The 14,448-nt window shown below is 45.4% G+C and overlaps 1 protein-coding gene across 1 annotated transcript in view; it reads right to left on the reverse strand.

Annotated features, from left to right (window-relative positions):
• Window positions 1-1,965: 1,965 nt before the first annotated feature.
• The window catches only part of SDC4 (syndecan 4), a 32,387-nt gene continuing 19,904 nt past the window's right edge, over window positions 1,966-14,448 (reverse strand). Inside the window, exons 2-5 of the mRNA XM_053248870.1 lie at window positions 9,680-9,824; window positions 7,872-7,918; window positions 6,770-6,956; window positions 1,966-4,938 (exon numbers count right to left, since the gene is read on the reverse strand). Coding sequence (XP_053104845.1) covers window positions 4,787-4,938; window positions 6,770-6,956; window positions 7,872-7,918; window positions 9,680-9,824 — 531 coding nt within the window. The 3' untranslated portion in view covers window positions 1,966-4,786. The remainder of the gene's footprint in view (window positions 4,939-6,769; window positions 6,957-7,871; window positions 7,919-9,679; window positions 9,825-14,448) is intronic.

Genomic DNA, 14,448 nt, shown 5'->3' on the forward strand with positions numbered 1-14,448 from the left:
CCCAAGATGGTTAATCTTAGATCAGAACTCAGCTTGTCCATCCTGGGTGTCAGGTTTCTGCAGCACAGATCTGGGATCAATGAAAATGTCTTGAGTTCACAACATACTCCATAGGAGTGCCCATGGCTCTGCTCAGCAATCTGGGATTTGCCGATAAACTTGATACTTTTCTGATCCATGAGAAGTGGCCTACGGAGCTGGCATTTGCATTTCCTATAAACACGCCAGCACCATCTCCGCTGCCGCACTCAGACCTGCATAACCCCAGGTTTGTGTCAGCACCTGCCCAATTGCAGCAGCCCTACAGGTTGGCAAGAACTTCAGCTTTAATCTAGTCACAGCACTGCTTGCCTGGCTTCTGAGACCACACAGCCTTTCTCCTGAAGTGTGATGTGCTTTTAATCCAAGACAGTGCGGCAGTGCAACCGATGGGCTGGAATCTGCAAGTGCTGTTCTGCTGAGAGAGACTTTGCTGTGCATTTTATTCCCAAGTGTTGCTGCTGATCTAGGCCAGGGATTCTCAACATTGGGTTCCCAGATGTTATTGGACTTCAGCTCCCATAATCCCCAACCAAAGGCCACTGGGACTGAGGATTATGGGAGTTGAAGTCCAGTAACTTCTGGGGACCCAACGTTGAGAATCCCTGATCTAGGCTAGTTCGACTGCCAGCAGGTAAAAGTGACCAAGTTACCTTACATTTCATGGGTCAGTGGTGGTGGTGGGTGGGAGGGGGGGAGAAGAGACAGCCCTGCACAGCAGTAGCACAAGCAGCCTTTTATACAAAGCCTGCCATACTGTTACCTTACACCATACAGCTTGGAAAGCAAGAAATGCAGAGGCTGAAAGGGCTTTTTCTCACTGGATTAAAGCAAGGCAACTGGAGCTGGTCTCAGCTCACTGAAATGCCCCCACAGCAGGCCAAGATATCCAGGGCTCTCTTTGCAAAGCAACTTGCCTTTGTATTGCTGGTTCACTGTCCCCCGGTGCTTTGGAGCATTCAGACAATTTCTTTGGCTCAAAAGCAGAGCAGAGCCTGAATGGGAAGCTTCTTTATTCAGAGAAGAAGGAACTCCCATCACAAGGTCTTGGCTTTCCCAGACCTCCTAAAAGGTACAAATCAGAGCAAGTGCCATTTACGAGTCAGCTGCTTTCTTCCCAATATCCTCGCTTCCCTCTCAAATTATGTCCCAAGAAGAACGAAGCCAAAAGAAGATTCATGAGATTAAATAGGAAGGCTGGTGGGTGGCACTGGCTCTGATGGCAGAGGTATATACCGAGTAGCTGGTGATAGAGTCCTGCTGGATTAGAAAGGGCCATGGAATCCAACAGCAGCCAGATCTCTCGTGCATGAAGGTAACTGGGGTTATCTTTTTAACGAAAGGCGGTATATAAATGCAAAAATAAATAAATAAAATAAAATAAACTGCCCTAGAAGCTTCCAGAGCTAGATTAGATACTGTTCTTACACAAGATGTGCGTCGCCTTTGTCTAATTGGACCAGTCACTGCTCCAGTTCCACCTATCCTTTGTTTGTCACTGTGCTCATAAGCATACACGGTGTGTTAGAACAGCCTTTGGTTGTTTTGAATCAAAATACAAGAGGCCTAGATAAACTAGATCCACCTAGACAACTGGTGGATGGCTTTATTGGAGATGTTCAATAGGTGTGCTGAAGGGACAGTTGGATGCAAGTCCATTGGGCAAGGCAAGGCAAAGGCAGCCATCGTTGTTCCGTCCTGCTTGCAGCACGTCAGAGACCACCTCTAGACCCCATGTGAAGTGGTGCTTCTCTATCTTCCATGGACACTGCTCCACCACTTCAGATTCAGCACAGACATCCAACACACAGAGAAAAGAGGATGCCTCTGGAACACTACATGGTTAAGAGCTTTTAGGGCCTTCTGCTAATACATCTTCCCATTATTCGTTACCAGAATTCAAATATGCAAGACAGAAAACAAAAGTCGTAGAAAGTACCAGTTTATTTTATCAAATCAGTGACAGTGAAAACAAAAAGCAAATATACAAGAAATCTCATCTGAGCAATCAGAGGCAGACATGGGATTTAAGTTTCCCAAGGAACAGAAAAGTGTTAAGTATATCATTCCCCCACCAAATGAAAATAGTTCCAGAAACTAAGTTTAAAGACTTGTGCTTATGCCAGAGCAGAATCCTTCATACAGCCTTAACATTGCCCATATGTTTATCCTAGCTGTCTTGCAAAACCACAATCAGACCACAGTATGAATTTACTGCCGAAACTAAGAGGGAAAAGTAACCCTTGCATCATGGGATCTCAAACCTTGGTCCCCAGAAATTCTTGAATTACAACTCCCATCATCCCCAAACACACTGGGAAGGCCACTATGACTGGGGATGATGGGCATTGTCCTCCAACACCACTAGGGGACCCAAGTCCAAGAACCCCTGCCTTATATAGCTCTGGGGTAGGATTGGTAGCTAACGCTGTACAGGCCCCTTTACATAAGGCCTATGAAGTTAGGTATAAGACTTCAGAAAATTTCAAAGGATGCATATGAGAAAGCTTCAAGATTACATCAGGATTGATGTGGTTAAGTATGGCCTTGTGCAATCCCTGATCCCTGCTTGGCAAGTTAAACACAAAGCTCACGCCTCCTGCTGTATGGCAATTCCCTTTTTTTAAAAGTGAGAAAGGACATTAGCATTGATACAATCTGATCGAATCACAAAATTCTACTTGTCCTCAAAAGAACTTTTGAATGACTGAGTATTTACCAGTGACAGCTTTGCCACACAAAATAGCCTGATCCAATAAATTACTGCACTGAGGCAGCAGTTCACCCAATACAGCATAACCTAACCGTCCTTGCAATTGCACCAAGCTACATCCCCCTCACTCCAAGAACTAGGAATTGAACCTAGCTCTGGTGCAAAACCTTTGTACTTCCTCTGGCCCCTGCATAGCACAGGTATGATGTCATTGAAAGGCTTCAGTACCGTTCTGGCAGGAGCAAGCAGATGAAAGCTATGGAGGCAGTGTGACGACTGCACCAGCCAGCCCAAGGATGGATCAGGAATCCACCCCAACCCACACCAAGACCCTCTTCTCTAGAGAAAGCTGGACAACATGCCATTCAGAAAGCCAATCGTCTCAAGATAGAACAAAACCTTGCTATAGGATTGGAGCCTCTCAATATCAGCCTAAACTGCTGTTTGCAGAGATAAGTCACTTTTCGTACCAGGTGCTTCCAAAGTTTGCTGTCCACTTCACCTCTTGAGCTGGTTCATACCTGCCTATAACTAGGAAGCAATAAATACAGTGTGGCCCAGCTGTACCCAGATTCCAAAAATGGAATCCATGCTGCCCATATCAAGTGCAAAAGCGAGACCCCAACTCATCTAACTGAACTACTCAGCGGTCATTTATTAGAAAGTTAACACATGAAGTGGTGACTACATTCAGATAAGACAGATGCTAGAGGAAAAGTGAGAGAGTAAACCATCACCCATGCAGGCAGGCTGCACAAAACCCATTCTGGTAGACATTTATAAAAAATGTGCACTTTTTACTGAAAAAATATAGCTCTATAGCACTGATAATATATTACAAGGCTAAAAAAAACAATCCCCCCATTATATTTAGTCATGTTTGAAGAAATCTGATTTTGCATATAAACATGAATTCTAGCAGAGGTTATTGCCTTTAGGGTATAATATACAGAATAAAGCTTAAATAGTTTTCACAATCATTAGGAGTTTCATTATATTAGTGTTTTACATGTAAAAAAGGAAAAAAGGTTACCAAACAGAGCAGCCATCTTAGAAACTATAAATAGTTCTATTTAAAAAATCAGACATATCTTTGTTTTTATTCTGGAAAAAATATAAATATTTTCATCTCAATTGCCTAGTGTAACCAATGATATGAGCTTAGGAAGCTGTAACATATTGTAGCTGCTGCTACAGTTCAGGCAATGAGTGATATAAAACGCTATGCATCTAGAGAGAGTTGTACAGGCAGGAGAAAGGGATCAAAACCTTTGTCCCGTGAAAATTTAAAAAAAAGGTACAAGCTTGTACGGGCTGGCAATTTTTCTTTTCTTTAAAACGAAGCCATCTATTTTTTTATTTTTTTAAAATATATTTCTTCAACTCAAGGTCACTGGAATGGAAAAAAGGTTCCTGTGCCCCAACATTTTTGCTTTTGTAGGCTACTAAGCACCCTTTCCCAAGGAGGAATTGCTTCTTTCCATATAACTATTTCCTCACAATAAGACCCAAAACGGTACGTAGAGATGCTGAAACTCTGCAGGCAGCAGCTATGCTCTCCATCAAGTCTAAAATTACACTGTAGTGTGTAGGAGACTTCATAAATAAAATTCTTTACAAAAAATACCGTGTGTGGCTGGCCTGCTACAGGCAGAATTGAATGTACACCTTCTACAGAACAAGGCAAACTGGAGCATTGCAACCAGATGCAAACAGTTTCATACAGTCTGCTTTACAATTCTAAAACCCCTTCACCCAACCAAACAGAAAAAATTTGGCAAAATTTGCTTTGCATTTTAGAGCACATGCACACCCCCACATGGGGCTTTTCTAAGACTCTTGCCTTTTTTTTTTAACATTGCATCTTCAATTGTGAGTGGGATGGGAAGGGTCACAGATTTTTTTTTTTTTTTTTAATCAGCTTGACGTTAGATCCAAGAGAGCCGTTTGTTTCCGAGCTCCTTGTTTGTGGTCCAAATGCTTTTTACAAAGTCTGTTTCTGTCTCCCAAGTGGGTATGTGGCATTGGCAAGCCTTAGGCATAGAATTCATTTGTAGGCGCTTTCTTGTAGATTGGCTTCTTGCCAAGGTCGTAACTACCCTCATCTTTTTTCTTCATGCGATACACCAGCAGGAGGATCAGGAAGACTGCAAACAACAACCCGACTGCCCCACCGGCAATAAGAGCTGAAAAGGGGGAAAGAAACATGAAGTTAACACACTGAAGATTTGGAGCTTTGTCCCCCATTTCTAGCATCTCTCACGTATTGCAACTTCCATCTCCTGACACGTGGACAGCTCTTGAGTTGGCAAGAACTGCCAAGAGTAGACTAGAGCTATTTTCCATCCAGCTTTAGTTTCAATTCATATTCTGTATTCAACAATACAGATGAGACATTAAAAAAAAAAAGAGTTCCTGCTGATTACGGAAGAGAAGAAGCTTCTGCAATTGCTCCAGCTAAATGGACAAAACCTGACTGTTCAGACCCAAGGAAATGCAGGACTGGAAAGCCCCTAGTTAAATTGCAAACTGGAAACAGCACTTCGTTTTCCCAGACTGTTTTGCACTACAAATCAGGGCTAGTTAGCTTTTTCTGCTTCCTCTTGAGGTGGAATTCATAAGGTTTTATTGTTCCAAAATCAATCCTTCAGATTAAGCTCAATGCTAAACACTTGAATAAAGTTTGCTTACATAAATTTCATTACACCAGTCCCACATGAAAGCAAAGATCTGTGGATTAGGTTTCTAAAACACAATGGAACATGGATGCAATCTCTGTGACAATTGATGAGTAGATATACAAACCGGGGACCGAGAAGAAGGGTAGTATGTTGCTGCCTGCAGACAGAACGATCAGGATCAAGATACTGCTAGGTCAAGCTTCCAGAACCCATCCTACTGAAGTTTAATCAATTGCAAGATGGGGCATCACACCCACTGATCTGGTCTCCTCTGCATATCTGAACTACATGCATTGGTCAGAATGTCTGAAGAGTGGCTGACACTCTGAAAACCCATTGTGCATATGCTCAGTATGTTCATTCTGTATCCTGCTAAAGTGTGTGCAGATCCTACACACATGGGCTGCCATGCAGAACTTCTGGCCAACACATGGAGGTTGGGTGTTTGAAAGGAATGGGGCAAAAGTATGATAGCCACCACCATATATACATTTCACTCCAGATCCAATGTTCGCATAGGGAGAAGAGAGCTGGTCTTGTGGTAGCAAGCATGACTTGTCCCCTTAGCTAAGCAGAGTCCACCCTGGCTGCATATGAATGGGAGACTAGAAGTGTGAGCACTGTAAGATATCCCACCCAGGGGATGGAGCCGCTCTGGGAAGAGCAGAAGGTTTCAAGTTCCCTCCCTGGCTCCTCCAAGATAGTGCTGAGAGAGATTCCTGCCTGCAACCTTGGAGAAGCTGCTGCCAGTCTGTGAAGACAATACTGAGCTAGATAGACCAATGGTCCGACTCAGTATAGGGCAGCTTCCTATGTTCCTATATGACTTGTACCTCCAAACATGTTTCTCATACCAGCTCATAGGAAGTAGTGGGGAGCATAGGTGCACACACAGGGAGAGACTCATCAGGAGACTGTTTAGGTTAAGTGTAGATTAAAGAAAGTGGACACATCCCTCATTTTCCCAACAGTGGTGAAAGCACTGATTTCCTCTGAAGTGTGAGCTACAATTCAGTACATTCACATAAGTATCCAAGACTGTGTCAAAATGCTGGCTACTTCATGCCTACTGTTTACAGTTTTAACCACGCTGCTTTCAGACATTTTTAATGTCTACTCTACACCAGCTCCACACACCCTTGCATCCTCACTGATCTCCAGTTTTTCATACAGCATGCTCATCTTTGACAAAATACAAAGAACATAAAATCTTTGCATTTAAGATAAAGAGCTTCTTTTTACAAAAACAACAATGCATTTAGAAAAAGCAATGCGTCTTGCAACCATACCATTTTAGGTAGTGGCAAGTTTATCCCTCCCTCAAGAGGATGATTACCTGCAAGGACTTCTGTTCTCTCAAAGATGCTGCTGTTAGCTTTGCTGGCCATAGGGATTTTGTTAGACAAGTCTTCTTCTTCAGGGGCTTCAGCTTTGTTGTGAACAATAATCTCATTTTCTATAATAGCTGGTTTTTCTTTTGTATCTTTCTTAATATCATCTGGGATAGAGTTGTCCAGGGAGAGCTGGGGGGGGGAAAGGAAAATGGTGAGTCACAGCTTTCAGTGCACTGCTGGAAGCAATATTTCAGTGGAACAAAAAGACAAGCTACTAGTCAGCATTTATTATTCTCCTGCTCTGAAACAGTGACCATATCTGAGGGTCAGTAACCTCTGGAGGCCATGTGGCATGACTGACCTGCAGGAGGCATCACTGAAAAGCAGCTTTATGTAGAGTGGGAGGGCAGGTAGCACAAACACCTTGCACAGCACATCAGCATCTATGCAGTGCTGCACCACATACACAAGGTATGCTGAGATGGACAGCATTCTGGTGTGTTGTGTTGCACTGTTAGATGTACATGTTACTGCCATTTGATATTAACCTTGTGAAATGCACCTTTAAACACAACATCTAGGAGTCTAGAATATTGTGCATACACCTACTGTTTCCAGATGTCAAGGTTGCTATGGGAGATGTGATTTGATTTTGAGAGATGCAATGGCTTCGCCTCTTCCCAGAAGTGATCTTAGCATGTACTAAAGTAAAGGTAAAGTGTGCTGTTGAATCGGTGTCAACTCCTAGCAACCACAGAGCCCTGTGATCGTCTTTGGTAGGATACAGGAGGGGTTTACCATTGCCATCTCCCACACAGTATGAGATTATGCCTTTCAGCATCTTCCTATCTCGCTGCTGCCCGATATAGGTGTTTCCCATAGTCTGGGAAACATACCAGCGGGGATTTGAACCGGCAACCTCTAGCTTGCTAATTAAGCCATTTCCCCGCTGCTCTATTAGGTGGCTTAGCATGTACTAGGTTACATTAAAAATACCTTTGCAAATAGCAGCGTCTATGGCAAGTCACCAACAGAATGTCTAGTTAACTGGAGCTGCTTTACCCAAGGATAAACTTAATGTGGAATACACCTGTAAATGCTTACCTCAGGACTGGCACCGGTGGCAAAGGCATCCTCAGCATCTATATCGCCTGTATAACATAGAAACACATTTGATTCTCATCCAAGATCAGCCATCTTTACCTTGATTTGATGTGTTCATTAATGCTTTTGGCTAGCCTGTGTCAATCACCATATCGCTTGCATCAAACAAGTCCCTCCCTCTTTCACAGGTGACATCTCCTCACCGACCCCACACCCTTCTTCTCTGACCTAGTGGATCTTACTCCCAGCAGCCGGTTACAAGGACTTGCAATGCAAGTGCACACAGTACACAGTTTGAAAAGAGGGCAGCTCCTCTTAAAAGCAAGTCAAACACCCTTTCCTGGAGGATAATTGGCTCATGTAAACCACCAGATCTGCCTCAACTTGTTGTGTGCTACTTTCAGAGCTTGTTTTCCCCCCTCTTGAGAACACAGTGTGCAAAAGGGCAACAAGTTGTTGGAACAGGTTTGTGCTGGGAGATTTGAAAGAGCAGAGAGCACCAAGGGTAGACTACTCTACAGCCAAGGACCAATGCTGGGGAAGAGGAGAGAGAAAGGAAAGCCGAGCCTTTGGGTGAAATCCAGCATCCAAAGATCCCACAATTTCAGAGCATGCTAACATTAGAGCAAAATGTCAGAAGAAGTACTTTCCTCAAGTATAGCATTAAGTAGTTCAACATAACCTGTGGTTAAGTATGTTCCTAGTCTGTGACTAGTTGCTGCAGATTAATTAGAAGATTCTTGTATATATTTATTTTATCCTATTCTTGTTCCAAAAGGCTCAGGGTAGTGTACATTGTGTCCTCCCACCCCACCCTCTTTTTTTTTTTTATCCTCACAGCAACCCTGTGAAGTAAGTTAGGTTGACAGGTGGTGACTGGCCCAAAGTTACCCAGGGAACTTCACAGGTAAGTGGAGATGAGTGTTCCCTGCAACATAGGAAGCTGCCATATACTGAGTCAGACCATTGGTCTATCTAGCCCAGTATTGTCTTCACAGACTGGCAGCGGCTTCTCCAAGGTTGCAGGCAGGAATCTCTCTCAGCCCTATCTTGGAGATGCCAGGGAGGGAACTTGGAACCTAGATGCTCTTCCCAGAGCGGCTCCATCCCCTGAGGGGAATAGCTTACAGTGCTCACATTTCTAGTCTCCCTTTCATATGCAACCAGGGTGGACCCTGCTTAGCTCAGGGGACAAGTCATGCTTGCTATAGAGTCCCAGATGTTGCCTACTACAACTGCCAGCATCTCCAGCTGCAATGGCCTTTGGCTGGGGATGCTGGCAGTTGTAGTCAGCATCTGGGAATCCTTGCTACAACAAACATAGTGGGAATCTGAACCCTGGCTTTCCAGGTCTTAATGAGACACAATAACCACACTGGCTCAGATGCACTTCAAAGACTGGTTGCTTCAAACATGCACAGGGCACATTCCCAATGGTTAGGCTTATGTGAAAGAGGGATCCTTGTTTTACTTTCAAGTCAAGCACATGAACCTAGACACCTGAACGAACAGGTGCTTAGTTTGCAAAGGGAGAAGCAACTCCTCCTTCCACTCACACACCCCCGGCTAAGGAGATATTCTGCTCCTGCGCCCAAACCAGAGAATTCTGGTTTTCTCAACTTTAATCCAAGTTATCCAGATTATATTTAGCAAGATATTCAACATAAACATTCTGGATGATTAGAAGTGTCTTCATCTCAGGTTTATCAGCTGTGGTTTACTACATGCTCAAGCAAGAGCACAACAGATTCATACATGCAGGAGGCTGTCTGGCCTTGTGCTAGAGGTGGTTCAGGAAAAAAGCCTACCTTTTGTGTCTCCCGAGCCCGACGCATCGAAGCCATCTTCTTCGTCAATTGTGAAGTCAGGCCTCGAGTCCTCATCGTCTGGCAAGTCTCCAGAAGGAAATTCCTCTGCATACAGTTGTGGGTCCATAGTCTCAGTTTCTCTCACCTGAGAAAGCAGAAACAAACCGGTTTAAGTGACCAGACACTAGAAAGGGTTCCCAAGTCAGGCAGGGTTCCAAGATCCAGCTTATCGGGCTATAGAAGTGGCAACTTTTGTAGCCTGATCAGATGAATTGGGAAAGGCCCACAAACATAATAAATTGCCACTGATACCGTTTTCGTTATTGGCTGCATATGCACCTTCAGCAGAAAGAACTTACGGGTGTTACCTATCAGGCAAAATTGCAAGACTTGCCACTAAAAAAGCAACTGAGGTCCCGTTAAGGAACTGGTGCCGAATGTGGTCAAGTAACACCGGCAATAAACCGAACAGGCAGTACCTATTGTGTGGTGCTGGGGATAAACGAGCAGCTTAAGAGCGGGATTGCCACTCAGTGCCCAGAGGTAGTACCTGTCTCTCTAAAAGCTCAGGGACAGCAGGGGACTATGTAGCTGCTTCATTTGTTGCCCACACTCCCACTGACCCCCTTTGCCCAGGTTGTTCTACTATCAGGCTACAGCAGGCAGGAAGTAGTGATGGGTGAAGGGAGATCAGTGAAGGAGTGGGGCAGGAGGCACAGGGTACGAGACAGGCACCACTCCAACTGGAAGCTGGGCAGAGCCAATTTCAGGTCTTGGAACAGACTTCTATATTGCTCTGTCTGGGTGCAGAGCGAGCCTGGCCCATCTCCCCCCCCCCAACGCTGATATCTCAAGCCAGCCGTATGTAGAAGGGCATTGTTTGCTTCACTAAGGCCTTTGAATTCAAACACCATCATTATACAAAGGTTAGAACAGATAGATTTGTTTGCTTCCCCATCTGAACATTCTGCTGACAGAGGATCAAAGGGGTTGGGGGGTTGGCAATAAATACTAACTCACTTGAATTAAGTGCTCCATCAAGAACATACAATTTAAAAAGCAAACTCAGCAGCTGCCCTTTGAAAATAAAAAGGCCTCAATGCGGGGCCTAATACAGCTACAGATGTATGGGCATTAGCACACCAGCAGCAGCAACAGATAAGCTCCTCTACAGTACATAAAAGCCAAAGTGACTTTGCTGAGGGTCAGATGTCAAACGGCAGGATTCCATCAGAGCCCATTTACCCGCTGCCTTCAAACAGTTACCCGAGTCCGCCTGCATTGCTGCTCTGAGATCAGGCAGCTGCCCCTTGCAGTTCAGTGCACCCCAGGCAACGCATGGCAACCTTCTAAGACTCCAAGCAACTCAATGCCAGAATTAGGTCGTTTTCTAGTTTCACGATTCAGCCTTCTTCACTTGCACCCAGACACAGAGGCTGCTCTCATGCGCAGCTTTACCCGGGCTGCAGATGCCCCGCCTGGGTTAGGCTGCGCGTAAGAACCACTGGGATCGTGCCCGATCCCAATGGGGCAGTGCCACCTAGCTGCACTGCTTACCCCAGATGCTAGCTGAGGTGAAGGGAGCGAGTGCTCTCTTACCCTGGGCTAACTGCTCGTGTGTTCTCTGGGGCTATGTTTAGCCCCAGCAGGCACAGAGACAGGTGCCTAGCACGCCCATCGTGCTCCATGTTGCATTGTGGGATTCACGGGGGCCGGGACAACAGGCTCTGGCCCCAGATCCCTCCGCCCTGCTCTGTGCTTCATGGATCAGGGCTGCTATCCCTCGATCATCTGTGGGGAAGATAAGCTTTGTAGAGCCTCCCCCGCCTGCCCATTCTCGGTGGTTGTGAGAATCGCCCCATAGGCTTCACCTGCCTCGATCGAGGAGCTAAGATGTCCTTACTGCAAGGCGTCGTAATTCACTGACTGAATGGAAGCAGCTGGTTCTTTATGCGTATAGATCATCTTTCACCATTGATCTCAAAGCGGTTATGAAGAGAGATGGGGAAGCTACGCCCCCCCTTTATGAAGGGAAAGCTAGTGCAGTGGCTCAGTTGGAACCCTCACATGAAGCTGCTCAATAGCTCTGTATCCAGTGGGGTCATATCATTGGGCTCTCTACCTCAGTACTGTCTGACTAGCAGCAGCTTTCCGGGACTTGACAGATTCTTTCTCAGCTCTATCTGCAGACTCCAGGGACCAATATGGGGCATTCTCCACGCAAAGCATGTGCTCTACCAGCCAGTCTAAATGGGATGGGTACAACACTGCTTGGCACCATTAAGGAGGGGGGCACATCAAGGACTTAAGAGTCAGACGTCTACAACAAGTCTCAAGCACAGCCTTCTTAGGAAGCTCTAATAGATAAGTTGTCCAGTGCAAGCTCAGCCCCAGTTGCATAAGCTTCCAATGGCTGCAGCAGTGGCAAGCAGACCAGGCAGTGGTAGTACTTGGTTGCCCAGTTCCCCATTTCTGCCCATAGCCTTTAGCACCTTCCCTGCAATGGCCTTTCTTTTGCCTTGAGTCCATGTCCAAAGATTCCAGATTTGTCAGCAAGGCCATACTGCATCATCCAGAGACGGAACTCAAATGGAAAACTCAGCTCTGCAAGCAAGTTATAGTCCCACTGGCAGATTTTGATTTTTGATGCCATAGAATTCAGAGTGTGCTTATGTGTGCGTGCAAGCACACATCATATATAATCCCACATACTATGACCAGCTTTTGTTCCTTTTATAGGTCAAACAGAAGCAAGCAGGTGTTGACTCTTGGGACACACCTATATGCCAGCTCAGGCTGTATTCATGGTGATGAATCATGGATATGCCCATCTACTGCTGACAAGAAGCTAGAGGGACCAGGCAGGCAGGGCTAGAAAATGGCAGAAAGGAGTGGGTGGTGTGTTATCAGATTAGAGGATGAGCAAGACAAGAGGCAGACATATACAGTCACTAATGGATGGTTTGAATGTACTGTTGCAGATAGGCTCCAGCAGCAGCTCGAGGTATATTTTAATAAAGGAACAGGGTACTTTGTACCAAGCAAGCATCATTTTGAATGTAGCCTAACAAAGATAGGAGCCAGCATGATCTAGTGGAACCACAGTCTCCTAGATCCAAGGCCCAGCTCTGCCTTGGACAAATCACTCCCCGCTTGGACAAATCACTCCGATGACTTCTTTCAGCAATGGAAACTTCATCTATGGAACACTGAGCACAGGAAAACAAGACCATCCACACAAAGATGCAGAGGCTCCTGTCAGGGTTGACGGCTGGTGATGGGATTGTTCCATCCATTCAAAGACCAGGAGTTCTTTGAATCTCTCCCCCAGCTGGGGCCTCAGCCACAGCTCTCAACAAGCACAAGCCCTGCCATGCCCTGAGGGAGATGCAAGTCTGGCCTTGTGAAGCAGCCTCGTTACTGTGCTCACCGGAGGTGCAGCCTGCTCTTTACCTCAGGTTAGCTTCTGGGGTGTGTTCCATGCACACCCCAAGTTCAGTTATCCTGCTTTGGTTCAAATTAGTTCTTTCACATTCAAATGCAGCACCATGGAGGGAGAAGCAAGAGGGGATCTGGTTCATGCAGATCTGGAGTCCTTGTCAAGGGGTTTAAAAAAGTGAGTCTATGCCCCAAGAAGAAGCTAGAATGAAACACTGAGCTGGCCATATTCCTTTTGAGCAGGCATTTTTACATACAGAGTTATAACTTGACATTCCTGTGCCCGGGGTCAGCCAAATATACACATGAAGACAATTTTAATGCTACAAGAGTACATTTTGGTCTTCCTTAGCTCCTGCAGGTCACCCAAGTGTCCTATCCTAGAGAGGGCCCTGTTTAGTTAGACATGGCATGCAGGAGAAGATACGGTATGCACAACCCCAAGCCCCCTCCAGATCTTTTTCCCAAACTGTCCTCTAATTTTGCTTGAGGTAAGACTGGTGGAACTCTACAGGGAGAGCTCGAAAGACTAAAGAGGCTGCTTCTCTGTCCCTCAAGTATGAAAGAAATCTACGACTCTTGTCTAGCCCAACTCTAGATTTTATCCTAGTGAACCAAGATCTAATGCACTTTTTAAGTCTCTCATGGGGAGACTTAAACCTACTGAACCTACTGAAGATGGGAGCTGATCATCATGACCTGCTAGCTCTGTCCTGCTCTAAAAATCCTACACGGCTTTCACGCGCTGAAGCAGATAAGGCATGTGCATGCAGACTTCTGTATTTTGCTTTTCCTCCAGACCATGGCTTCATCAGGACTAATGTTATGGGCAGGTTTTTTACTAAAGGGCTGTGTAGTTCCATAAGGTTCTGGCAGCATGCACAAGCCTTGCTATTAATATGCTCTCTCTAACAGAACCCTTTAACTACAGAAGCCTGTCACTTCTACATATAATCCAGTTGCAGCGTATCTTCTGAGCGTTAAGCAGCTTTTACCCACAGCGAGTGCCAAGCGAGATTAACAAACATCGCTGGGAGGAGTAGAGGGGCGGAGAAGCAGCTTTTCTAGCCTACAAATTGCTGAAAGATTTACTTCTCAGCTGCCAGCCACAGAGTATGTGCAAGCACACACGCACACCTTGATGCTGCTAGCCCCAAATGCACAACAAATATATAGCTGCCAACATGTCCCTATTCACCTGAATGGGGAAACAGGGATATGTTGGCAAGTATGCAAATATTTGGCATATATAAGGGTGATTAGTTTCACTAGAACATTCCCAGATATTCATAAAGATGACTGCCTATGCAGCAACTGCAAGTAAAACCTTC

The sequence above is a fragment of the Hemicordylus capensis genome, chromosome 4, assembly GCF_027244095.1.
Source record: "Hemicordylus capensis ecotype Gifberg chromosome 4, rHemCap1.1.pri, whole genome shotgun sequence".
NCBI lineage: Eukaryota > Metazoa > Chordata > Lepidosauria > Squamata > Cordylidae > Hemicordylus > Hemicordylus capensis.